General features: G+C 34.5%; 1 protein-coding gene across 2 annotated transcripts in view; it reads left to right on the top strand.

Annotated features, from left to right (window-relative positions):
- Window positions 1-26,719, top strand: part of LOC129809642 (complexin) — a 298,624-nt gene that overhangs the window by 50,596 nt on the left and 221,309 nt on the right. For both annotated transcript variants that reach the window (XM_055859615.1, XM_055859614.1), the window contains exon 3: window positions 20,841-20,933. In XM_055859615.1, coding sequence (XP_055715590.1) covers window positions 20,879-20,933 — 55 coding nt within the window. In that variant the 5' untranslated portion in view covers window positions 20,841-20,878. The remainder of the gene's footprint in view (window positions 1-20,840; window positions 20,934-26,719) is intronic.

The following is a 26,719-nucleotide window of genomic DNA, read 5'->3' as shown; positions in this document are numbered from 1 at the left end:
CTCCAAAAATTTCCAGGTTTCACATCCTAGGGTAATTTTTCTCAACATATCTTCGCCTTTCAGACGATTTCTCAGGAAAGATTTTACGCTGTTTGACTGTTTGACCGTCTGTGAGTCTGTTCGTCCGGCCATTATTACGTTTAGAGGCCAAACGGTTAGAAATAGACACTTGTGTTCTTCGGGGAACCACCCATAGTTGACTCTGGGACCATTAATATGCTGCCTATTTTTCCAAAACCCATGTTTTTCGGGTTTGATGGAAACTCGTCGTGCGATTTTTTTTTAATTTTTGGCTATGTTAACGATTGTTCAGGCGGACACTCTGTCTTTATACAAAAATACCGTTGAATCATTAATATAACAACTATTTTTCAAAGTCAAAGGTTTAAAAGGCTATTGAGAGCGTATTTCTCAACTGAATGGTATCACGATTGTGCTGACATGTCTAAATGGGTTCTAAATGGTTCTGAAACGGTTATGAACCGGTGTAGAATTGACTCTAGACATTAACGGTCATTATTTGTACACCGTGAGCTATTTCCCCTCTGGAGGACGTGGTTGGTAGAAGAGAGTCAATCGGTGTTTGATCGAGCAAGTGAACGTGTTGAACTTATGATTCGGGGCTTCTAAAAGGTAATAATGAGTTATTCCAGAGTTCCGAACAACACCCGTTCATAATCGATAACTAATTTTTATCCGAAAATCAATTATATTACATCCAAGGTATATTTTTTACGATCTTCTGACTGATTTGTGATCAGTGTAAATCGTTTGTAAACCGGTAAACGGTAAATGATGCGAAAGTATATTGCTCGGGAAATCAGAAATCGTCGGGAAATTGGATCTCTCAAGGAAAACTATCAACTTTTCTCAAAGGTTTCTGCTCAGGCTCCGAGCCTTCATCAAGCTAAGCCTTCATCTGGCTCGGAGCCTGAGCCGAAATCTTTGAGAAAAGTTGGTGAGTTTTCCTTTTGAGATCCCATTTCCCGATGATTTCCGGTTTCCCCATCAATATAGTTATCCTCACGTCGTTTTTGCTTCACGATTCGAAAGTACTTTTGCGGTATAGAATTTAAGTCACAAGTTCGAAAATTTCGCAAAGCATGGGATCCTTGTAATACTATTTCGTTATCTTTAAAATAATCTCAGAGGTTAATTGTACAAGTTAAGGGTTTTACGTGGAACAGCAGACTAAACAACAGTATATTTTCCTTATACATACAAAAATAGAACATTTCAAAAATGTTTTTTTTAATTTTCTTTTCAAATTTTGGAAATTCAGCTGTTAGAAGTTGATTTTTTGAGGCTTTAACCTTTTAACGACGAGACACTTTTTACGGACCGAAAACCAACCATAAAAATTTAACCGATAAATAAAATCAATGCAACGTGTTATATATGACTTTGTAAAATCCAACAGAATCTGATTCGGTTCATTTTTTACCTTTACGAGCGATAGGAACAAAAATAGACCAAAAATTCAAATCAATTTTGTGGCAATACCAATGAATAATAATTTTTAGTCCAATGAGAAATATGGTGAATGAGTATTGTGGTTTCTTTTTCCAAAACGGTTTTGCTTAAAAAAAAAATGGAAGTATAAAAAATAATTAAAAACATTTTTCAATATCAGAATTTAAAAATTCGTCATTTTTAAGCTTCAATATTTATTATATAGCAAATAGCTGGAGACTTCCAAAAAATATCCTAGATTCCTTTAACCTTCTACTTTGCAATTACGTACAAACGTAAGAAAAAAACAACTTAGGGTAGTCAGGAAAAATTATTTTCTTCATGGGACACCGGTGTACCAATCGTCCTTAAAGGGTTAAAAAACTTTTCTTTGGGTTGGATAAAATAACTCTGAATAAATTCAGTTGATGTCGAAAAACTAAATATTTTCCATTTGCTGATTAGTAAAACTCTTACTTAAAGACTTTATTACGAATTACGTATTTTGATTTCTTGTAGTCTTAATTACAATTTATTTTCCAAGACGAGAAGTGGTGTAAAATACGCTGAAAATGGTTTTATTTTTGTATAAAATTCTCCCTAAAATCCAAAAATCGTATTTTTCAAAAATTCACAGTTGAAATATTTGTTTAAATCAACTACTTACAAGAAATATTTTGTTTTTTTAAGATCAGATGAATATAGCAAAGTAAGTTATTTCAAACAGGTCTCCGATAATTAGGTCCCAACGACTGAATTATGAAGATTTTTAAATGTAAATTTTAAAAATTAATTTAAATTATGTACTTTTACATGATTAAGAGATTACTTAAATAATTCTTATTTGAAAATGTAAAGAAAATAAGCTATTTTTCAGTCTCTTTGGCCCGTGTAACCCCTTAAACTTACTAGGTAGATAGATTGGTAATTTATTTACCACAATGTTTTGAAACTACGAATTAATAACTGTGCAAATATTTACTTCACTGACTCACTATATTTAATTATTACCTGTTTTTTAGTGACTATTATTACAATTTTGTTAATTTCGAAAATTATTTTTATATTTCCCACCTTTTGCCAAACTAAAATAACGATTATTCAAAATACTAATTATAGTTTAGTTTCAAACTGATTAAATTTACAACTCACCACTCTAAGTTATTTTTCATATTTTCTAATTTAATTTAATTCAATTAAAAATTTAACAATGTGAGATATTCCACTACTCTGTTTTTTTTATTGGTTTAAGTTTTGAATGCTATCAAGATCTAACCGTCAAAGAACATGATATTACTAGAATTTTTAACTTATAAATTTTCATGTGCATGTAAACAATGCATTTTATGAGAAAGAATGCAAAATATTGGTAAAATCTGTATAAAAAAATGAATTTTTAAAAGCTCTCAAAACTGTATTTTATAACGTTCAATATTTCTATTCAATGAAAAACAAACAATTACTTTTATCAATAAAGCAGATTTTATGGTGCATCGCTATATTTCGCTTTTTACAATACCTCTCAACAAAAAAAAGGAAAATCGATGGTAGAATAGGAAAATTTCTAGTGAATTTATTAAGGATTTCTTGCTGTGTGGAAAGAAAACCCTTGAGTCACAAAAATATTTATAAGAGAAAATCGCGGTGTTTTCTCAGAAATGTTGCATTATTCCGGGAAGAAGAGCGAGCTTTTCTGTGTCATTCATATTATTTTGACTCTCTCAGTAGAAGATTAAGAAATATTTTTTGCATAAGACCACCAAAAAGTCCTATAATGCAGAATGATGAGACATAAAAGTCGTAAAACTTTTGTTCCTTCTCACGAAAATTCCTTTAGGAGTAGAGGGCAAGGATATCAAACCAAATCCACAAAAAATAAAACACATTTATTTAAAATTTTACATGTTGGCAACTTGACATTATCCTTTCCTCGTTAAATATTCAATATTTATTTATCTACCACCAAGATTTACCCTCAGCATAATGATAATTTAATTTATCTTGTGCCCCAAAGTTTCGTTCGAAGATGTCGCAATTTTAATGGTGTTGTCAGGGTACATAAAATATAATAGGATGTTATGCAAGTGAAAAGACTCCTTGAAAACCATCCCTGCATGCCGAAAATGGTGAAAAACCACCCCCAAAAACACACTCAAAAGCAACTCCCTGGTGGGTGGTGGTTTTTTCTCTGGGGTGTTGCTTTTGGGGCGCGTACAAGAAAATGGGAAGTGTTGAAGGGTGGCGAAAGTTGGCCAAAAAGAAAAAAAAAGGTGAAGGAAAGTGTGATGATGATTGAGTTATTATTTACCGTCAACATGGAAAACTGATGAGTAAGCTACACTCAGCCACAATTTTGTGGCAAGACCTAAGACGATGGAGATGAAATTTCTCAGTCCTACAGACGCCACAGGAACTTTTCTCAGTGGTGAGATCAAAAGCTCATGGGTGCTCTTTTGTGGACACCACAAGCTGACTTGGTCAAAGAGGAAGGATTTTCATGATGGAAATCCTCACCAACTTCTTGTTGAGTTTTTGCCAAGAGTTTTCTCAACTTTGCACTATAAACTCCTTTGAATTTCTATAGGACAATAGCTTTCAAATACATTTGAGCTTTTGTAGAAAATTATCAATGTGGAATGAATAACTGAGAATTTTCCAAAAATTAAATGTGCATGCAAATAATGGGCATCTTACAGAACTTTTGACTTAAACACTTTCTTTTTTTCATTTTCTTAAGACCCCTATTATTAATTTTGATTAAATAAAAAATTAATTTGATCTGTATCTGTAGTGCTCAATATAATACCTTTTCTCTACAGCACATCTTTTAGTTCAGACACATTTCGTGAAATCAAAATTCCCATCCTTTTCTTGTCCAAGCGACTCTTTGACACTCAAATTGAATTGAACCAGAAGTAAATTGAATTTGTTGTGATTTTCAAATGAGGATCAACAATCCGAGAGAGTTTGATAGACATATGTAAAATTTTTGAGAAATAAAGGACTATATGAATTTCAATTGATGAAATTTTCCCAATCAAAAAAATGTGCAAAGGCCATATACCTCCAGCATACTTTTTAGATCGGAAAGATTTTATGAATTCTGAATTTCTAGACCGGATGGCCAGTGTTTTTATCACTTCAAGCAAACTGGGGTAATTATTTTAATAATATTCAATTATTTTTAAAAAGAATTAATGTTAAAGTGTACTTAAAAATACTACATAGCAGTATGTCTTGAAAAACATAATTACAGTGGGACCTCGATAGAATCAACCCCTGATAGAGTCAATCTCCAATAGAGTCAACAGCTAGTTTTTTACTCTACGGACTCCGATAGAGTCAACACTGAGAGAAATCCGAAAAAGTCAAAATAACATTCCGGAAATGTTAATTTTACCCTGCAGTATTGATCCGAAAACAGTGTGAATATTATCCTTTTTAGGTGTATTATGGGTTAAAGTTACCTTTCTTTCATATTGATTTTACCCTTTAAAGGTGTAAAATTAACAGTAAAAAATGTTGATATATTTTTACACCCAAAAAGTGTTAAATTTATGACGAAAAAAAGTTAAGCGCAGCTTCTTTTTTCTCAGTGAACTTTCCTTTTATTATTGAACTAATAATATTATATGATTTTATTATGATCTTATCGAAATTAAAATCAGTCATTTTGAGTATCAACGTAACACTTTTAACACAGAAAAATGGTAAAATCAGTAATTTTATCATAAAATTCGTATCTTAACCGTGCATCGTGCAATCATTTTCCAACAAAATATTTTTCTCTCTTGTCTTAAGATTTTGTTTTTTAAGCCTATTGATTACAAATTAAGACATTTTGAGCCATTATTAAGACTTTTTTTTTAACCAGAGGGTGTAGAATTTATGAGTCAATTAAATAAAATTTTCTACTGTCGTGTTGAATTTATCAACGATCTAGTATAAACATAAAATATTATTCCTTTATATCAAAATTTCACAAATTAATAAATTTTTCGGACTCCATAATAGTCAACGAATCCAGTAGAGTCAACAAGCCTGGAAATAATTAGGTGACTCTATCGAGGTCCCACTGTATATTTTTCTACTCAATATAATGCTTAACAACTTTATTTCTTACTTTACTGCTACACTATTTGCCATAAGACCATTATTTTCTGGAATTATTGCTCGATATAGGATTGAAAAACTACATACACTGAGAAAAAAGAGGGTACGATTAACTTTTTTTCCTGATAACTTTAACACTTTTTAGGTGTAAAAATATATCAACATTTTTTATTGTTAATTTTACACCTTTTTAAGGGTAAAATTAACATGAAAAAATGTTACTTTAACCCCCAATACACTTAAAAAGGGTAATATTTACACCGATTTCGGATCAATAATGCAGGGTAAAATTAACATTTCCGGAATGTTATTTTAACTTTTTCCGATTTCTCTCAGTGTAGGGAATTATCTTAAAAAATACTATCTATGTTTAACTCTTTCGTCTTTCTATACAAAAAAATCCAAAATTAATTGTGCAAATATTTCTTGAAAATTTGATAATGTAAGTTAATTTCGAAAAAACTTTAAAACATTTCATTTTTAGAATAATTTAATAAAGTTTTGAAGAATAATTTGAATATAAAAAAAATGTTGTTTACACTTTCCTCAGACGTGTTCGAATATATTTCTGAGAATTTACCGTATTTTCGGCATTTGTGAATTTAAGTAAATTTATCAAATATTTCTTTTAATTAATTAATGAAATAAACTTAAATTTATTAAGGAATACGTGTAATAAAAGATTTCCAATTGGGTAAATGTATGAATTTATAACTTGACTTAATGAATCAATAAAAGCAATTTTAAAAGTGGTAATTATTGATGAAAATAAAATTTTAGTCGGAAGAGAAAAAATCAGCTATTCACGCTAATTTTGTTTTAATATTAAATAGGAGTGCAAGTAAACCTTTTATAACGAGTTTATTAATAAAATCTTATAATAACAATTTTTAGAAAATGTATAATTTAAAATTAATGCATTGCTCACCAAAGATCACTGTTCAAGTTTAACATACATTCATACAAATAATTTTCAAATTTGTATTTTTTATTCTTTGAGGGATAATATTAGGTTTTAATTCATATCAGAATACTTTTAAATAGTTAAATTTCCAGGATATCCATCACATGTCCTTATATCCTTAAAAGGATACGAATATAGCAAAGAGAGCTAATTCCGATGCTTAGAGTGCGACTTGAACGTTTTATTTTTGATTTGATGAAATATTTTTTCCTCATTACAAATCTATAGAATTATTCTTTGTTTCATTTAGAATCATGATAGAAAAGGAATTTTAGCAATAATATTGAAGAAAATTAATAAAATTACGATAATAGCAATATATGCGCAAATACCTTACTGCGATGCTTTTTTCTAACTCCGTTGAATTCGATCAAACTCGGATGCTCATTTTAAGGAAAAGTTTGATGTATAAAAATGAGAAGATATTATTTCAAAAACATTTTTTTTTCAAGATTTATTCCATCGATTCACATTGTTGACTTTGACCCTCTTCTTCTGGCGACGTTTTGGATTTTTTTCTGGCCAGAAATACCACTGTTTTAGTGTGTGGAAAATCGGTTGAGTTTCAGGAGGATCAAGAATCTCAGAAGTTGCAGAGAGTGTGTGTGGATCATTTGAAGAATCATTGTTGGTGGCCTGATCGTGCTGGTTATTGATAATAGGACTCCTCTTCCGAATGTTGGGAAACAATGTCCGGGAAATAAAGATCAGCGTCTTCAGTGCTAATGATGGGTCCATTGTCAACAGGTTCAATGACAATATTGTCCTGCAGTGAAATGTTTTCCTTCAATCTGGTGGCTTCATTTGAAAACAGACCAGAATCCGAAATATCACTTGAGTGAACACTTGTCTGGGGAAATGGTCAGAAGATTGTGTTCTGTGAAATATCCAAGACAATTCTGAAACCATTCCATGAGGTCTTCAGCAGTAATGTCAGCTTCAGGCTAGAGGTTTAGCCAAGTTCCCGAAGGTCTCAAAAATCTAAATAAGGAGCAATTTTATTTATTTTTAAAATCTATTTGATCATTTGCCCTTAATATCCAATTCTAAACAACAATTTCCTAAAAAAAAATCGTGTCTAATAAGGAATTAGAGGAGTTAAGCCAGATAGCTAAGCCTTAGGTCTGAAGCCCGTATAACAGTAGCTCTTTCCAATGAGAAGGATTTTGGTTTGCACTTGCTGAGCTCTTCATGACGCTGAAGAAAATTGCTGAACCAAACGTCTCCGGGTCTTCTATCTGTAAAATGGTTTGGAATTTTGTAGATCTCACAGATGAGTTTGACGCTGTCCAGAACTTGTTCCTTCCCGATGGGATGCCAGCCATCCGCACATTCCAGGATTCACTTGGCAAGTTCCTTTTCTTGTTCTTTTGATAGCGTTGTTGGCCTGCCATTGAGGCACTCCTCCGTGTATTTGCCGGTCAATTTGTTATGCAGTGTTGTTCTTGGGACATTAAATGTTTTGGATGCATACACTATAGTAGAATCATCTCGTACACACTGCAAGGCATTCATAAGACCTTCCTTAGAGTAGGGCTTGTCCTTATGGGTCTTTTCTTTTGCTCCCTTCGGCATGTGAAACAGAAAAAGAGTCCTGAACAATGCAATTTCTGAACCAAAACATTGATATTCACAGCATCCGACTTGGGTCGAGATGTAAACTTTCACAAATTCACTTATTTCTGTATGAATTATTAATATATCATTAATATACTCTTACTCACCTTGTAGATCAATAGCTTTACTTTTATGAATAATTTTGATTGAAAATAATATTTTATAATTAAGAAAAACCACTAAACGTTTTCCAGCGGCGAGCTGTTAACAGTAAAATTTTCTCGGAAATGAAATTTTTAGTACACAACCCAGCTGACACGAGTTGAAAAATATTTGTTTCACCCTCTTATTAAACCGATAAAAATATAATTTTTGGTTTTTCTTAAAGTAGAATAGTTATATTGTGTTACTGCAGTGATTAATTATGGAAATAAAAATATAAATTATATTTTAAGTGGATTTATCGGAGTTGAATCGGTCGCGGCATCCGAATTTTGCAATCGTCGCAGTTACATGGCCTGACTATAATTCAACACAAAAGTTGAACAGTTTTGGTTTTACCAAGACTTCACAAGGGTTTGCGTTACTCCCTACTAAGTCATTGACTGACTTATCCTTAAGGGATTTAAGGACAACTACACTATTTTAGATACCTTTACTACTAAGGATGTCCTGTAATTTCAATTAGAGAAGAATAGTTTAAGTAAGTTCACAAAGTATACAAAAGAAGCCTGGATTAAGATACACAAGTATCTTATAAAATAGCTGGAAAATTATAATATTTAAAGATATTAAATAATCTTAATCAGTTTAGTACATTATTCTTAAAATAATAATCCCTCAGTTTTTGTTACAATAATTGTTCAAAAATCAATTCAATGCAAACATTTCGCTCGTATCTTCTCTTCCGGGCGCAAACTTCTCTGAAAGCTCCGCAGATTTGATTTTTGCTGGAATTTGCAGGAAGTTAATTTTCCTTCAGGGACACATCTCCATTCTACCAATGAGAAGGTGTATTAAATCTTATTCATGTTAATGGGTGGAAAGTAAAATTAAGTGCCATCCAAGCCCCTCCATAAAAGCCCCAAACTGTTCTTCCCAAAAGCTTCTGTGACATATGCCAGGGAATGATCGAGATCGTAGTTTGGAGTGGAATCTCATTTCTCCGCAGTAAGGATCCTCTTGAGAGATCACTGAGTGAGTGAGTACACCAGCTCCACCCCAAAAACCTCTTTTTGGGGGAGTATGTGTTTTTGGGAAGGGGTCTGGAAAACAAAGGGAAACTCTGTGGGTGAATGTGGTGAGATGATGGTTTCATACAATTTACATAACAACTTGAGAGCAAGAATATGTGTTGAGAGATAATTCATGCTTATATCATTTCACTGTGACTGTAGTGGGAGGGTTGGAAAAGAGTTTTTCAGCTCCACAAAGTGTGGCTGAGAGGTTTGAGAAGATTTTTGGTGAAAATTGCCATTTTGTACCATGTTCCTCATCGTGTAAGTTTCTTGAAGACATCCGTACATGTGAATGCCATCTAATGTGAAGAGTAGATGTAAAATTGCGAAATTATTTTCCTACCAAATCTCAATGGTACTCAACTGTTTCTTCTTAAATATTTTCCACGCATCCTAACAAACCCATTGAAAGCTCTTCACACATTCTTAGGAAAGCTCACAAATCACTAGAGAAAAAGTAACTATATTTCTGGAAACGGGAAATTTCACCATCAACCTTTTCCCTGGTATTCTCCCTCTGAAAGCACCAAAAATTGTTGGCTGTGCAAATAGAATTTCATGTCTGAGACTTTGCAAATTGTTCCATCTTCTTTACCATATATCACGTCAATTTTGAGCTCTTTAGCATTTTAAATTTTAATTTGATTCAACAACTTTTGACTTATGCTCATTATCTATCTAGCACAATATCGTGACATTTGTACATTATTCAACACCCACTCATTGGTTTTTTTTACTTGTACCTTATCAGAATGAGAATATTTCCTGCATTTCCAAGAGAAAGTTTTGGATTGTGGGAGGATACAATGGCTAATGAAGAATATTTCCCTTTTCAAATTTCTTCTGAAAAAGTTATGATGCTACAAAGAGGGCTAAAAATCGCGAAAGAATCTCTTGGCAAATTGGGTAAAAAAGTATGAAAAGGTCTATTGTAAATTTGGTCTTTGTAGGTTTAAAGGCCAAGGATTTTGAGATATTGGATTTTCCTTTTCAATGACCCCCAACAAATTGGAAAATTACTATGAAAACTATGAAGCGTACAAACTTGCGTAAAAACAAATGAGTGTGACTTTTAAGAAGTCGTAGAAGCTTAAAGCTTTATTTTGAACTTCCTATTTTCATTTAAAAAAAAGTAAGATTTCTGATATTTTTATCGAAAAATTTCTATTTGTTTACGAAATTAGAGTAGTATGAAAATTTAATTGTAATACATCTTGTGGTAATGAACTTCTGTTAAACAAATTGAATTTGTACAATATTTTCGGTTTAAACTGTCAATGAACCAAGGTTTTTGTCATTCACTGAGGGAGGCAGATATCGAAGTCGGTCAGTACGTACCACCGAAATCTTGTAATGAAAATAAATATAAATATCAGCATTATCTTTAATTAACAGTTTAACTTAATTAAGCAGCAATATCCTATCTAGAAGATATTGTATTGCAATGCACTATGTAAAGTCAGAACAGACGATGGTTTCATTAGTAAGCGCTTGCTCTTGAAAGTAAGGGTTCTGAATTCTAATCTTTTTTAATGCATTACCAATTTCGTAGATTTAAAAAATTTACATGGAACTTAACATTTGATGTTAAAATTCAAAATCTTTATTACCATTTAGAATAGCTTATTTTTCATACAATAAAAACTTCTATTTAAATTAGAGATCACGGAGAGAGAATCGGTTAGAGATAGTGGCTTGGGATCTTATTAGGTCATCCTATCAAAATCGAGGCATCTCGAAAAAACATTGTTGGGGAAAGCGCGCTACCTTCGGAAGACTCAAGTTTCTTATAACTGATTTTTTTCTATATTCTTAATCAATTTAATCCATGGTCAAGTTCACTGTCCTTTTCAGAAAATTTGAAGTATTTAAATAGCTATTAGAATATAGTATTATGATGGATCAAGTTCATTAAAAACATATTGAAAAAAAACGAATTGTTCAAGCTTGAGCCGTTCGAAGGTACGGCGCTTTCCCTTACGATTTTTTCGGGCATTATTTGGGGAGTAATTTGTTTGCTACACCGTGCATGCATGAAAAATTCCTTTTACAGTAGAGCCTCGCTATAGGCCACATTTGGTTCCAGATTTGACATTTGGGTCGCACTATAGTCCATGTCATTTTTTAAAATTATCACCGCCTTTTAGTAGGGGAGACTGGGGCAAAAAGTCACAAAATGAAATTTTGAAAATTCAATATCTTCCAAGATAAAAGAGATAGCGGCTTAAATTTTTTTTCCATAGATGGCCTACATAGACCTTCTTCAAAGTCGTAAGTTTTTTAGAATTCGAACAAGGAATCCAGAAAATAAAAAATATTAAATTTTTAGCCCTATTTTTGAAATGTTTTCCTTACAACAGATATCAATTTTGACCTACTTATTTTGATACAAAATTGATGCACTGGTAAATATTTTCTAAATGATTTGGATTCTTCGAATATGAAACCACTAGCTATTTTAGAATTTTACAAAGATTCTTTTCTCCAGAAATCCTTTTATTAAAAATGGTCACTTGGGGTAAAAAGTAACAAAAGGTATGGAGCAAAAAGTCACAAAGACCGAAGCAATTTCTGATGTCTCACGGCGAGAAGAAACATCATTTCCGCGTCTCACCGCTTTTTGTTTTCAAAAAGCTTGTGTGTTTGTTCCTAAAATATCTTGAAAAGCGCTTTTCTCGTTCTGATAGAGAAAACGGTGTTTTACAAAGGTGTAGAGGAATAAATTTCCTATGAAAATATGTCACCTAGCTTTTTTTTTTAAATTTATGAAAGCCCGTAATAAAGCAAATCAAAATGTGATAATATCCCATACCTTATACTATTTGCCCCAGCATTTTTAAGAATAGTCACAAAATTACCTTTTAGAGAACGACTCGATAAATGTACTTCCTTACAAAATAGAGAAAAATGACTTTCACAAAGTTGTAGAGCAGTAAATTTCCTATAATATTGCACTAATTAGAAATTTCTGCGGCACTAGGGTAGCTTGTAAAAAAAATAAAATATGCGTTTTGTGACTTTTTGCCCCAGTCTCCCCTATTGAAATTGCTCGACGGCTTCCACTTTCTTTTGCGATTGTAGTACTTGTCCTCGCTCTCTCCATTATGGATCACAATTATCACAACTACTCAATTAGGTTTGCCAAAAATATTAAAATAATTATGACAACATTGCATGTCGCGTATTAAAAAACATAATCTAACTTAAAATCAATGTTTTTAAATCAACGGTAGATAAATTGTGTACTATAAAGCGATGGCCAATGGCGGGGTTCTACTGTAACATTTAGGTATGTTAAATTTGTATTAAGAATAATATTTTGTTTTTTATTTATCTTATTTATTTATTTTTATATATTTGTCCATGAATGGGTATGTCCAGTCCTTCAATTCTTCTAATGCCTATTTTCGGTGTATTTTAACCTTCAAGACTGCGACCTTACTTAGAATTTGCGAACTTTTTGTTCAAAATTAATTGTACTTAAATACTGAAAATCGTCTCAATGTCGGCTCAATTTTACGGATAATACCGTCCTCAAATCCCGCAACTCCGAGAGTGTTTGATTGAAATGCAAAATGTAATTGGTTAAGGTCGTGTAGCAAGTCAAGGAAAGGATGTGGCCTCTAATAGCTCAGTTGGTAGAACATTCGTCTAGTTAATGAGAGGTCTCCAGTTCGATCCTGGGTAGAGGCAGAAATTTTTCCTATCTCCACTCTGGAGAAGACTGCAGACTTTAAACCTGAGGCAGGGGCCTCTCGACATTTCATTTTTCCATACGTTTTTGCATAGAGGCACAGAAGACTATTGGCAAATTTTTTCCTAAAGAGCATTGACTAATCAGTCTGATATATTTCGAAATCGTGCATTAAAAGCTATCCAAAAATACATATTTCATTATGTTCGCCAAGTTATACAAGAACTACGAACAAATTTGTTTAAGTCGCAGTGCAATAGCTGCAACATTTTTACAAGGAAAAGTGAAAAATAGCTTCAATTTTTGTTAGATTAAGAGCCCCTGCCTAAGACCGTCTTCAGACTAGAGGTTTAGCCTAGTTTCCAAAGGTCTCAAAATCCTAAATAGCAACCAATTAAATTTGTTCTTCTGAGTCAAATAGATTAATTCCAATTAATAGTCCATTTCTAAGTCAAAATTTTCCAAAAATTTTCAACTGATAAGAATCTAGAGAAGTTAAGCCTTATGGCTAAGCCTTAGGTCTGAAGCTCGTATAAGGCTTAGCCGTATGATTTAACTTCACTCATTTTTTATCAGTTAGGATTCTTTGACTCGGATATTATTAGTAAATGGTCCATTTGATTCTGAAAGAATCAATAAAATTGATCCAACTCGGGGACTAGGGTAAACCTTTCAGTCTGATGCCCGCCTTAAGTCTGAATGAAGCCCGTATTAGATGGAATTTCGAATGCCAAATGTAAGCCCAGATGGGGCTCACCTAAATAGAAAAATACAAACTTAGAGGGAAATTGGAGAACTGAAGGTGCCACCCATTTTTCACTTCATGAGAGTGAACCGTCCACGGCGACTGATGCTCACTCACTGAAGACTGAGGACATTTACCTAACAGTAAGAGCCCCAAAGCAACCTTTCAGCACCCATAGGGATGGTAGGGGTTGGGCGTGTCAAAGGAATGAGGAATTAGGATTGGTGGGTTATGGCCGTCGACTGGGTTGACATACGTCGAATAGGCCATACGCTCTACACAAATAAGTTATCTAGAAGGCATATTCGCATCGACTTTTTACTTGGTCTTCTCCACTGATGCCGGAAGGATACCTAATTTGCGACTCTTTGGAATAGTGCCAAGGGGGATCCTTTTCTGAAGCCTAGCAATTAAGGGTGCCCTAGTATGTTCTCTTGTGCGGTCGATAAGCAAGTATTGCTACAATACAGCACTTATTTTACAAATTTGAGCATTCTAAAGCTATACTTTCTCACCACTTTCATATACCTTATATTTGAGTCTTAGAGTTTTCTTAACAATTTTCCTCTAAATCCATCAACTATTGCGGAGAAACCTTCACAGGATTCCGCACTTAAACCGAATAGTTTCTCAACTCTTTGTGAATTTTCAATGAACACCACATCCATTCGTTTCATGAGATGTCACAATGACTATGCTTTCAGCATTATTGGGGAGGTTGACGGTTGGGTTATCCGCCCTAAAATCCATCTGACTCCCATCTTTTCCAAATCAGACACAATTTGTGATGTAAATTGGTGTTTGTGACGCGAAAGTTGAAGGGAAGAATTTTGAAGTGTCTTCGGAAATATTAACTCTTTCAGGGAAGTAGTTTGTGAAGAAATGTATTTTATGATAGAATAGAAGAAATTATCATGGAATTAGTTTTCTTGGGAAGAGATCTTTGCATCCTCTGACGAGGAGGATGTGTATGTTGTTGGTAAGGGGCAGATGCAAAAAGGCAATGTGGGTTAAGCAATGACAATGCAAGACTTCTTGAGGCCAGAGTCTTGGAGTCTAGACTTTCGTGGCGCCAGCAATTATTGCAAAATGTGGAACTTGAGCGTATATTCACAACCAATAATTCGTCATGTAGTGGAAAAGTGAATAAATTATCCATGCCCCGAGATTCCGTGACACATTTTCAATTACATCTCTCCTGGTGTTCCAAGTCATACACAACAAGATAATATTAATCGCTGAGGCATAAATACTTTATCACACTTTCCTGTCTTTTTATGCCTCGTGCCATGGAGATATTAAATATTTATTTCCTTTTTTTCCCTGTCTTTTTGCCTTAGACCTTTTTCGCGAGAATTGTGTCTGTTTGTCGACTTATTCGATGAGAATGGGGTATGGTGTCAGGGTGAGTTGGATGCGAGAGGAATTTTATTGAGAAATTCACAATTTTTCACCACTTCTTCCATACCACTCAAGAGAATTATCACTTTGGAAGTAATCAATATAAATAAAGGAGACTCACCGTGGAATTTATGTGAAAATTTATGGAGCAACATTTTGCTATTCTTATCCCAAAATTTCGATCTTTCCGCACTCTGGAATTTTTTCAGGAGATCTTTTCGCATGGCCACTTTCACGAAAATTAAATTGATAAATTTTTCATTAATATCTCTCATTTTGCTCGAAAGCACACTCCTAAATAACCATTATTGGATAATCTCCTCTGAAAACAATAATTCAAGTATTAAAGACAATTGATTAATGTTTTCAGAGGTATTCGGGTGGAAATATCCACAAAGTTGCTTATCGAAAGGAGGTGACAAAATTATTTACAATTAAATTATCAAACAGTCTGTAATTAAATAAACAGAACCAGGACATCCTAAAGCAAGGAATTCTCTTTGAGTAGTACTCCTTAAAGGGTTGGTCTTCCCTTCTAATTTGGATCTAGTTTATTTTTTTTGGGGTGCAAGTGGAGGAAAAAAAAATATCCAAATCACATTTTACCATCATAAAGTCACCCCTTTTATCACCATTTCCACATTTATGGAATCATCAGAGAAGCACCCAACCTAATTTTGTTTTTCACCACCACACAATACACTCCCTCAACCCTCCCAACATCCGCCTGTCGCCGGTTCTTGGGGAAGCTGAATTGCTGATAATTTTGGATTTCAATTTTCCAAGCTGTAGTCCCTATCTTCGAAATGCCAATATATGAATATGCTTCATCCTACCCATAATACTCATTTCTGCCTCTTTTCATCCCTTTTGATACTTTATTGTGAAAGTGAGGCCCAGGTCTTGGGGATTGGGGGATGGCCTATATTGAGCCTTCAATGATGCCTAAAAGAGTGCCTGTATGTGGATGGAGTTGGCAAAATTCTTATTGGCTACACAATTTTCCTCTTTCTCTATTTGGATGTATAGTGACACGCTCTAGGGGTTTGTTATATTGAAATTACTAGCACAAAGCCTAGTACAAAATTGGGTCAAATAATGGAGACAGATTAACACAACTTCATCACAGTATTGTTAATTTCTCGTAATTGGTATGAATGACTGTTTGTATTTGATGTTACAATACATTATTTAAAATCAGGACTAACAGTAGTGGTTGCATCACAAAGCGCTTGCTTTTAAAAGCAAGGGGTTGGACTTGAATTCTTTAAAAATTCTACACGCAATCACTTAACATTTGATATTGTAATTTATACTCATTAGAGGAGGATGAAGCTGCTTTAGGATCCTTAATTTTTTAAAACTCATTTGCCAAACGTTTGTATTTTGATAAAAAAATAATCTTTGATAAAATTAAATATGATCAGGATAGAAATCGTGAATCTAGACTGATACTTTATCTTCAATCTGTAACTTGATTGCGTCCGCCACCGGCTTACCAATACCGGCTTCATCAGGTAAACGGCAGAAGCCCTGGAGCATAATCTGTGTATGTCCTTCACACAATCAGCTTAACTATCAAAATCAAGCATTATTGGAGAGAGTTCAAAAGTTACCTCTTAAGCCACAACAAAAACTAAACTTGATCAAGATCTTCCTTTATCCCGTACTATCTGTACCATCTCTCAATAACTACGCCTTTCAAAACGACGCTACAACGCCTCAATGTCATAATTAGAGTGGCAATTAAGTTATAGCCTACAGTTAGATACTGTAGCAGGACAGATGGTGGTCTCGGGACACAACAGCTTGAGGTTATTGTGGTGTCGGCCGGCTTGAAATTTGGCATTCGTTTTCTCCAGGCGGATGACTTGATTAGGGTGAAAGGAACGTCTATTGGCACTTTAAGAACTCGTGTCAGCACCTATTGACATCCTACTCTATACCATTTGGGATATGAAATTTGAACAACTCTGTTTATAGTAAAACATTTATTACAGAAAAAACGTTATATTACTTATATTTTGCTAGACACATTAAATAATTTTCAACATTTTGACAAAAGTGTCAATAGGAGTTCCCTGTCGAACAGACGTTCCTCCGACCCTAGTGTGGTTTGGCTGTAGAGCGAGACCTTCAGGCAAGGCTTCTGAATATTGTAAACTCGGAGAGCGGCAACTGGCCAGTTTCATCGGCGAAAGAAGTAGAGGCCTTCAAGCACAACTCTTAAGAAAGAATGCTGATGCAGTGGCCGAAAAGTAAAGCTCAGGGCTCCGCGACAACAGCCTTTAAGGACAGTTACCTCGGCAATAGCTGGTTTTTTCGTCCTGAGATGTTCAATCGAAGCGGCTTCCTGACAGCGCTGAGAATTCGAAATTTCTGGGAAACCGAGTTTTATCTAATACGGGCTTCAGACCTAAGGCTTAGCTATATGGCTTAACTTCTCTAATTTTCTATCAGTCATAATTTTTAGGAAAATTTGACTTAGGCCTGAATATTAAGAGCAAATGATGCATTAGATAATAAGAGAATCAATAAAATTGGTTACTATTTAGAATTTTGAAACTTTCGGAAACTGGGCTAAACCTCTAGTCCGACGCACCGGTAGCACCCGAAAGCCAAAATCCCGAAAGCCAAAATCCCGAACGCTAAAATCCCGAAAAGGTCAAATTCCTGAAAGAGATGAAATTATATGCAGGATAATGTGTAGAATCATTTCCTAAAATACAGAAGATTTCCCTTTACCTCCAGCAAGTGCGGGAACAATCGTGGGAGTAGCTATGACACTTTTAAGAATTCGGGATTTTGGCTTTCGGGATATTGACCGGGACCCGGACGCACATCTAATAGATTCTGACTAAGAGACTCTGGGCTACTTGCTTATAAAATATGTTTGCTGATTAAATGGAGACATATTGATCGCCACCACAGGAACTTAATTTCATTATCTCAGAAGTGGATTGTGTGGATCCGATCCCCCTGCCATCCGAGGTCCGTCTCAGACCCAACCTAATTGTACAAAATCGGGAAGGGCTTCAAGTGGTCGTAGTGACAGTCCGCCACGAGAATGGGATCTCTATTCGACGACGATATCTATTATCGCCCTTGATTAGTTCAATGGTAACATATTACGAATTCCTGGACTATGACGAGCAGTCAACACTTCGGGACAATTAGTCCTGTAAAATGCCTCCAAGATTGTCTCCAATCTTATTGTGTGTGTTGACGCTCTCAAGTCACGTAGTGTCCTGTCTCCTTACATGTTACGCATCTACCCTCCTTTGAGAGGGAGTTTTAGAACTTGACACGAAAATAGAGCTCTATATACACTCTATCTTGTTTCCATTTATTTATTTAGTCATTAATAAGACTCCCCAGAAAAGCTATGCAAGCCATTGTGAGGAGACCTCGACCTGGAGGCAGATCTAGGACAAGATAGCTGAAACAAATTTAGGATCTTGCCTTGGAGCGGCTTGAGATCGTACCCTAACATCATCCTGAAGTGGCCCAGGATCAACAGGCGTTGGCTTCTAAACTGGATGTCATGGGCTAGCTACCCTAATAAGGATAAACGGTTGAAAATGATAATAATGATGGTGATTAACTAATATGAGAAAAAATTATCGGTTTAAGCCCTAGAAGGACAAAGACAAGATAGACACCCAACACAACTTGGTTAAGAAATATGGTGAAATGACTAGTAACATACTCCCTCCGTTCCGAAATAAGTCGTACGTTTGGTGAAAAATTAGGGATTAAGGAATGGTTTCAGAGAATGTTTTTGTTATTTGCAAATATCTTGTGTATGAACTATCCTCCATGTTCAGGGATAATATCGGGATCCTATCACGATGGTAAGTTGAGGAATTCATAAGGTGAAGTTGTCCATTTTTCGCATTTTTTTCAAAGAGCTCCGGTAGGTAGTTAATTACTACATAATGGACTGTGATTAACATTACAGGCTAGAATTTGTTCTAAATTTTTAGTATGCACAAGTAGAACTCAACAGTTATTACCGATATGACATTTTTTATATCTCAAATTTTGCAGAATAAACAATAAAAAGAACATCCTTTTTTATGTGTTCGCATATCTGGATGCAAAATGGTGAGAGATAGGGACTTGGGACCTTCGGCGGACCCCCCATAAGTTGACCCTGGGACCATTTATATGTTTCTCTAAAACATATCCAGAATTGAAGAAAAAATCGCACGACGTGTTTTCGAGCAATCCCAAAAAACATGATTTTGGAGGGGAAGGGAAGGAGTGGGGGCAAAATAAAGGACATATTAATAGTCCCAGGGTCAACTTATGGGGGGGTCCCCCGAAGGTCCAAAGTCTGTATCTCTCACCATTCTACACCTATTTTAGATTGAAAATAAAACGCCAAAAATAAGATGTTTTTAAGACTTTCGTTCCTCATCTTATCATCAAGACTGGACCCCAATTTTAGTTCAGGACATTAGCAATAGTTCCTTATAAGAGATAATTGTTGATACACAAAACATTTACCATCAAACTTTCCCTTAATCCCAATTTTTCCCAAACGTATGACTTATTTCGGAACAAGAATTTTTCCCAAACGTACGACTTATTTCGGAACGGAGGGAGTAGTTAATTATATAGAGAATATTCAACGGTAAAGAACATTTTCTGAACCGTTAATCGTCATCATCATCATTTTTAACCGTTTATCCTTATTGGTGTTGCATACCCATGAGATCCAGTTTAGCAACCCATGCCTATCGATCCTCCGCCACTTAAGGTAAATGTTTGCGTTTGATATCATCTTGGTCCAAGGCAAGATTCATACTTTTATTCAGCTGCTTTGTCCTAGGTCTGCCCCGATATCGAAGAGATCTCTTCACAATGACTTTCATAGCTTTTCTGGGGAATCTTTCACTTTTCATTACTTATAAATTAACCTTACTCTTCGTACGTCATTTGAGGTTAGAAAAGTCATCTTAAAACATTCTTATGCCCTAGGCAGGCTTACGGCTTAAGCCGAGAGACAAATTAGTCACAAACTGATGGAAACGTAGTCCAATCATTAATTTGATTATAATTACGTAAGCCGTCTCTCGGCTTGAGTCATAAGTCTGTCCAGTATATTATGCTAAGACGGCGGTGGCCATTAAAGACTACAACGTGCTCATTTTCCTTTCTTGTGCTGCTGCTCCTTATAAGCACTTATGTTGAATAAAATCCACCTGTCTATTTAGCTTTTGCAGAAAGTTTTTAATGGACTTTCTGTATTTACTAAACGAATTTAATGTGAAGTTGCCTCTAGAAAAGAAGTATCAACATTTTGTTAAATAGTAGCAATTTGTTAAATAACTAAAACTGTGCACAATGCTTGTACCTTGAATAGTAAACCTTAACGCATATCACTACAAAACTTATTCTTTCCTAAAAGCTTTAATGCTATGCCGAAAGCTATATGTTGATGTGTCTCCGTGTCCTACATTTCATATACTGCTAATATTGATAGGGAAAAGGTTCAGCCTTGACTAAATGATTACCCTCTCTTCCTGTGTTCAACGTAAGGAAAGAAAAATCATTTGAGAGGAAGATATGAGATCTAATGAGGATGAATTCCTTTTACGCCTTCGATAACTTCATGGCATGTACTCCATTTGACACTCATGCAAAATTACCCATTTGTACTCTTTGCAGGTACCAGATAAACAAGAGGAAGCCTTCCCAGCAGCAAGATGGCAGCTTTTGTGGCAAAACAAATGGTGGGGAATAAACTGAGCGCCGTCAAAGGTGAGTTTTGCATTACATTTTCCCTTGACTGTTGAGAATCAAATCCTCTTCCTCTTTGGGCGGGAAATATCTTGGGATGAAAGTCATTCTTCTGCATTCGAGCCTCTGAGATGAAGTGCAGAATGTCAGAGGAAAAAAAAAGGTGAATGGCGGGAATTCTTTGCTCGGAGATGACGATGGAGAGAATGTCATTGGAAGGCATTTGGGAAATGCATTTCAGCTCCTGGCATTGTTTCTCAAACTCTCATCCCTGCAGAAGCTTCCCATCGTCAATTGAAGCAGATGGGAACGTCTAAAAATTTTAATATTCACCAACTGCACCGCCTGAATTCCAATTCATGTACGAACGACTAGAAAAACTTTTTTTTTTTGAACTTTTTAACATCAAGGGAGAGGTGTTTAATTAAAATTTTCCTTGTGGTGTTAATAAATAAGTTTTTTGCTGGTACGCGCCCTTTTTGCCATTGTGAATGACATGCCCCAACTTAGTATTGAAATCAATTACATTTTTCGTGCTTAACACCACGCATTTAATTGAAAAGTCTGGAATGTTTCAGAGCAAATATTTTTTCTGTGCTTTAGGCGCCAAATGAAGTGTCTCACAGTGATATCTAACAGCTTGAATATTGTGCTATGAAAGAAATTTCGAATGTCAAGCACGATTTATATTTCATTAGAAATTACACAGTTCGTTGGATTGGAATTAAAATAATCCAAATGCTCAATAGTGAAATGCCTTGTCTATGGGATTTAATGGTGGAACAAGAAGTCCTGAAATGGACTATAACCTCTAATTTGTATTAAATTAAAATGGTTTTGAATAATTCCGTCAATTTTCTCAGGCATTTTCTTCCTTCCGGAAAGGATATGAAAATATCTAGAAATTGAAAGTTTTCTCTTTGTTCGAAGTTTTCACAATATGCCACATAAGCTTGTGATTTCTTTTTATTTGTACAATATTTAGAAGTAATTTACCATTCTTATCAAGAAAGTATATTTAGCACAAATAACGTAAATGCTTAATGCGATATTCAGACTTTAGGTTTAGTTTCGTTCTCCAAAATCTTAAATTTTTAAACTAAAAGCATTTTAGTGAACACTTATCTGTCAGATCTTTTAAGTTTATAGCTTTCCCAAGAAAATTTCTTGTTAAAAATTAGAACTGACAACTTGATAAGCTATTTGGATATACCTTAGATCTAAATACCGTTTAAGAAACTTTGTCTACTGCGTGTACTTTTGTCTTACCACGGGTTTACAGACGAAAGATTTAGATCAGTTTTCAATGGTCCCAATATCTTAAATTACATTCAATTTTAGTAGCTTCTCAAAAACTTACTAATCGTGTGTGGTTAATATTTAATTACAATAAAACATTTACCCAAAAATCTTTCTAAATATGAAATTAGAAGTCAGGCTAGTTGACTAAACTGGCAGACCAGCTTCCTTATAAGTCTAAATCCCGTATAGGGCTTAACTACTATAGTTAATATAGATAGTATAATAGTTAATACACAGAGAAAAATTATGAGTTCTTTAAATGTTTCTAAAATCAATCCTATTGAGGGTAAGTTAAAAAATACCCTGTTTTGACTTATTTTTAGAAACTTTTTCTAATATTCCTGCAATTATCTCAAATAAGGTCATATCCAGAAACATGCAAACTAAATTAATACCGGATTAAAGTTAGAATATTTTAGGTTTGATTTTCGAGCAATCGGAAGTTTAATCGTCTTTTGCTTCCTTTTTATTTAATTTCTCAGATATAACTTTCTGTTAGGATCAAAAATAGTGCTATGTATTTTAGTAGCCTGTAGAGGAAATTTTAGTAACTCTCGGGATTGATTTTAGAACACAATGAGGGTACATTTTAGTAACCTGGGGAGTCAGTTTTAGTAACCGGAGGGATTCATTTTAGTAACTTCAGGATACTTTTAGTAACTCTTTCAGGATGGATTTTAGAATACAGTGAGTATACAATTTTAGTAACCTGAGTGGTCAATTTTAGTAACCGGGCGGATTAATTTTAGTAACTTTTCAGGATGGATATTAGAACACAGTGAGGGTACATTTGAGTAACCTGGGTGGTCAGTTTTAGTAACAGCGAGGTTTAATTTTACTAAGTTTCAGGATTGATTTAAGAACACGGTCAGTGTACATTTTAGTAATCTGGGTGGTCAATTTTAGTAACCGAGGAGATTTTAGTAACTTTATCAGGATGGATTTTAGAACACAGTGAGGGTGCATTTTAGTAACCTGGAGAGTCTTTTAGTAATGGGAAGGATTCATTTTAGTAACTTTTCAGGATGGATTTTAGAACGCAGTGAGGGTACGCTTGAGTTACCTAGGTGGTCAGTTTTAGTAACAGCGAGGCTAATTTTACTAAGTTTCAGGATTGATTTTAGAACACGGTCAGTGTACATTTTAGTAACCTGGGTGTTCAATTTTAGTAACCGAGGGGATTAATTTTAGTAAGTTTTTCAGAATGGATTTTAGAACACAGTGAGGGTGCATTTTAGTAACGTGAATGGCCAAGGTCAGTTTTGTAACAGCGAGGATTAATTTTAGTAACTTTCAGGATTGATTTTAGAACACAGTGAGTGTACTTTTTACTATGCTGGGTGGTCAATTAAAGTAATCTGGCGGATTGCTTTAAAATATTTAAGGAATAAAAAACTTTAGTAACTTTGCCGATCAATTTTAGTAAACGAAGGGGGACGGGGCTTAATTTTTTGTAAGTTTCAAGATTGATTTTAGAACAGTTTAGTTTTAATATATACAATTTCACAATGAGAGGTTTTTTTTTAAATAATATGACTCAGACTCAGGATTCTAATGTAATGGACTTAAAATAAATTGAAAAAACTGTGATTTCTTGTTGTTTTAAAAATTCATACGTTCGAGAATTGGGCTTAAACGTCTAGTCTGAAGACCGCTTAATGCTCTTGCAGATGCAACCACCTGGTAAAATGTCTTGTATGCCAAATCATCACTGATCGGCCTCGCTAGATTCTACCAGACTGAGTTAGGTTTAAGTTTTTTTTCTTATTCTCTGTTATCTAATTAATCAAACCATGTAAGATGGGTGGACCCCGTGGACCCTATAGATTTTCATTTAAATAAATAAATAAATAACTAATAACATATTGAAAAAAACTCCATCCATAATGCTTTTGTCGATGGAGGCGCCTAGTAAAAGCTTCAAATATTGTACTAAGGATAGACATAGATTTCTCTTCTAAATAAATTATTAGGATTAGTAAAATTTTAGGTGAAATTAAATAAAATAACCAAAAAATAAGTTAACATAAGCTCATTGTAAAATTCTTACATTTTTAGCAGAAGGGTATGATGTTCCAGAAAAATTTACATGAGCTTATAGAGGTGTTGTAGTAGCTTACAAAGATTCAATATAGCTTCTACTTTGCATGGAAAACCAAATATTCCTTGAGTCAAATGGACATTCTAGTTAAGTACATGGCTCTAAAGGAGTAAAATCGAACTTTCTCAAGGTTTCTTTCCGCAAAATTCTTCTACTCCAGGACAAAGTTATATAAAATCCAAAATTGGAAAAGTTTCCCAAACACCAATTTGATTTCTTTAATTCAACTTATTGGTCCATGGGGGAGGGGGGTGGTTTTGTGTTTAACTAAAAACTCCAAAAACATACCGAAAATCCCTCCATTGTTCACAGTTATGGAAGGAAAGCTTTCCCAATTTGGATTGTGTCTGTTGTTCTTTTTTTTCTGTGTCGTGTGCTACAGGGAAAATTTTCTTCTTGTGGACTTTGTTTTAAACTTTATGAAAATCCCCCGGAAAATCCTTTTTGCCAACACTCGGTGTTCATTTGTGTACACGGTTAATGCCCAAATTGGGAAAGGGATGGATGGTTGATGTTGCAGAAGGTGAACAAGTTACAAGAGGACAGTTAGAAGAAGTGGTCGTTTAACCCTTAAAAATGTTAATGTCTTTTTAAAATCCCATTTACGCTTATAGCGGACTCAATTCAGAACCAGGAAAGAGGGTCTTGTGTAAAGGAAGCTCAAGGGCGCACAATTCAAAATATTGTTCTAACGATAAGAAGTTAGAGTGCTGGGCTAATTTTATTTTATGTACTTTTTTGGAGGGTTTATTTTTCGGATAGGGGAAGGGGGTCTGCCCTCAGAGACTGGATCCATGTTCTCACATTTCCCAGGAGCTCTTTGACTGTTTGACTTGCCTCTGGCTTTTTCGCGTTGACAATGGGGTTTTGTGGTGGAGTTGGGAGGAGAGGGTGGCGAGAGTTTGTGTTCTTTCGCCTGGTATAGGGAGAATAGAAGACAGCTCATGGCGAAATTGGCACCAGAAACATCAGACTGTGCGAACAATTATTTCATCAGAGGCACAACATCCTGACTGAAGATGATGCTAGGGATGTGACTGCTCCAGCAAGGATGTTACCATGGTCGTATAAGACAATTAATTTCAGCTGCTCGTAATTTAATAAGGATAACCACAAAATTCAATTCAACTCGGTATCTGCCGTAGATGGAAAACTCTTGGGCTCCCTCATCCGGATCGCAAAACCCATCTACGGGGGCTTGTGTTAGTTAATTGCAAAATGTTGTTGAGAACTTGAGATAATTAAACCTACATTTGTCCCATTTTAAATGTGCCTGCAAAATTGTAACTACCACCTCATTCTCTGCACCAAACCCTTTTCTAGGCATGGACTGGGGTAAATACGGGGCCACAGAGGGAGAATAAAAAAAAAAAAATAAACACGCCAGGGAACATTTTTCCCTTCACGATTTTTGCTGCACGTATAAAATACGGTTGTTCCGGGTGAGAAAACACTGAAGGAAAAGTGCAGGTGAAAAAAATCCACCTCATTTCTTGTTTACCATCATTTTCACGCGTGTGCGGATTTTTCACCAGCAATTTCAACCTTCCATGATTAATTATGACGCAAAAGAAAATGCAAATAAAGTGTAATTATCGTAAATGCTTTCTGTAATAGAAGTCTGTTTTATTTCTCGAGTGGTAAAAAAATTTCACTGATTCAGCAAAAAATTCCGACAAAGTTGAAGCTTTTACCAGGCGCCCCCATTGTAAAAAGAGTCGGAGTATTTTGAATGTTGAAGTTATGACAATTTTAAGATAGGTTTTATTTTTATAGAACTAGAGTAAGTATGCCAAAATTTGGTATAGTTGTAAATAAGCACTAAAGTTCTAATGTTATAATTTTTCAATATGTTTTACATATTGAAATTTCTTGTTACTTTTTTTTCAGAAGTACTGTTTGGTACCTTGAAAAGTACTTTATCATACTTGTTTTATTTTTCAATTAATTTCTAAAATGTTTAAGAATTATTAAAAATATAAAACATTATTTGGATGATATTTCGGCCACTTTGAGTGGAATTTCGGTCACCTTAATTATGACCACTTTATGTGAAATATCGGGTAGAAAATTCCAAAACATCGAATAAGTTTAACTTTTAGTTTAATATATTTTTATACAATCCTTAGAGCCCTGAGTTTTTCTATGTAATTGATCCAGAACATGTTTGATCTATTACGGCTGTTTTTCGAGCAATAATGATGCAAAATCAATGAAAAGCTGTTGGTAGCAAATCCTAATAGCAATTTCGCTCGGTTTTAGTAGTTCATAATACATAATTCCTCATTAGTTCCCCCAAGTAATGAGCATTGTCATCTTGCTAAAGATATTTGTCCGTTTTTCAGATTTTGATTCTCCACTACTTAAGTGAAAGCCAAAACGTTTAGAGTTTAGGACACTCGAA

Source organism: Phlebotomus papatasi, chromosome 1 (assembly GCF_024763615.1).
Source record: "Phlebotomus papatasi isolate M1 chromosome 1, Ppap_2.1, whole genome shotgun sequence".
NCBI lineage: Eukaryota > Metazoa > Arthropoda > Insecta > Diptera > Psychodidae > Phlebotomus > Phlebotomus papatasi.
Note: the sequence above shows the minus strand (reverse complement) of the source record. Positions and strands in the feature narration are given on the sequence as shown.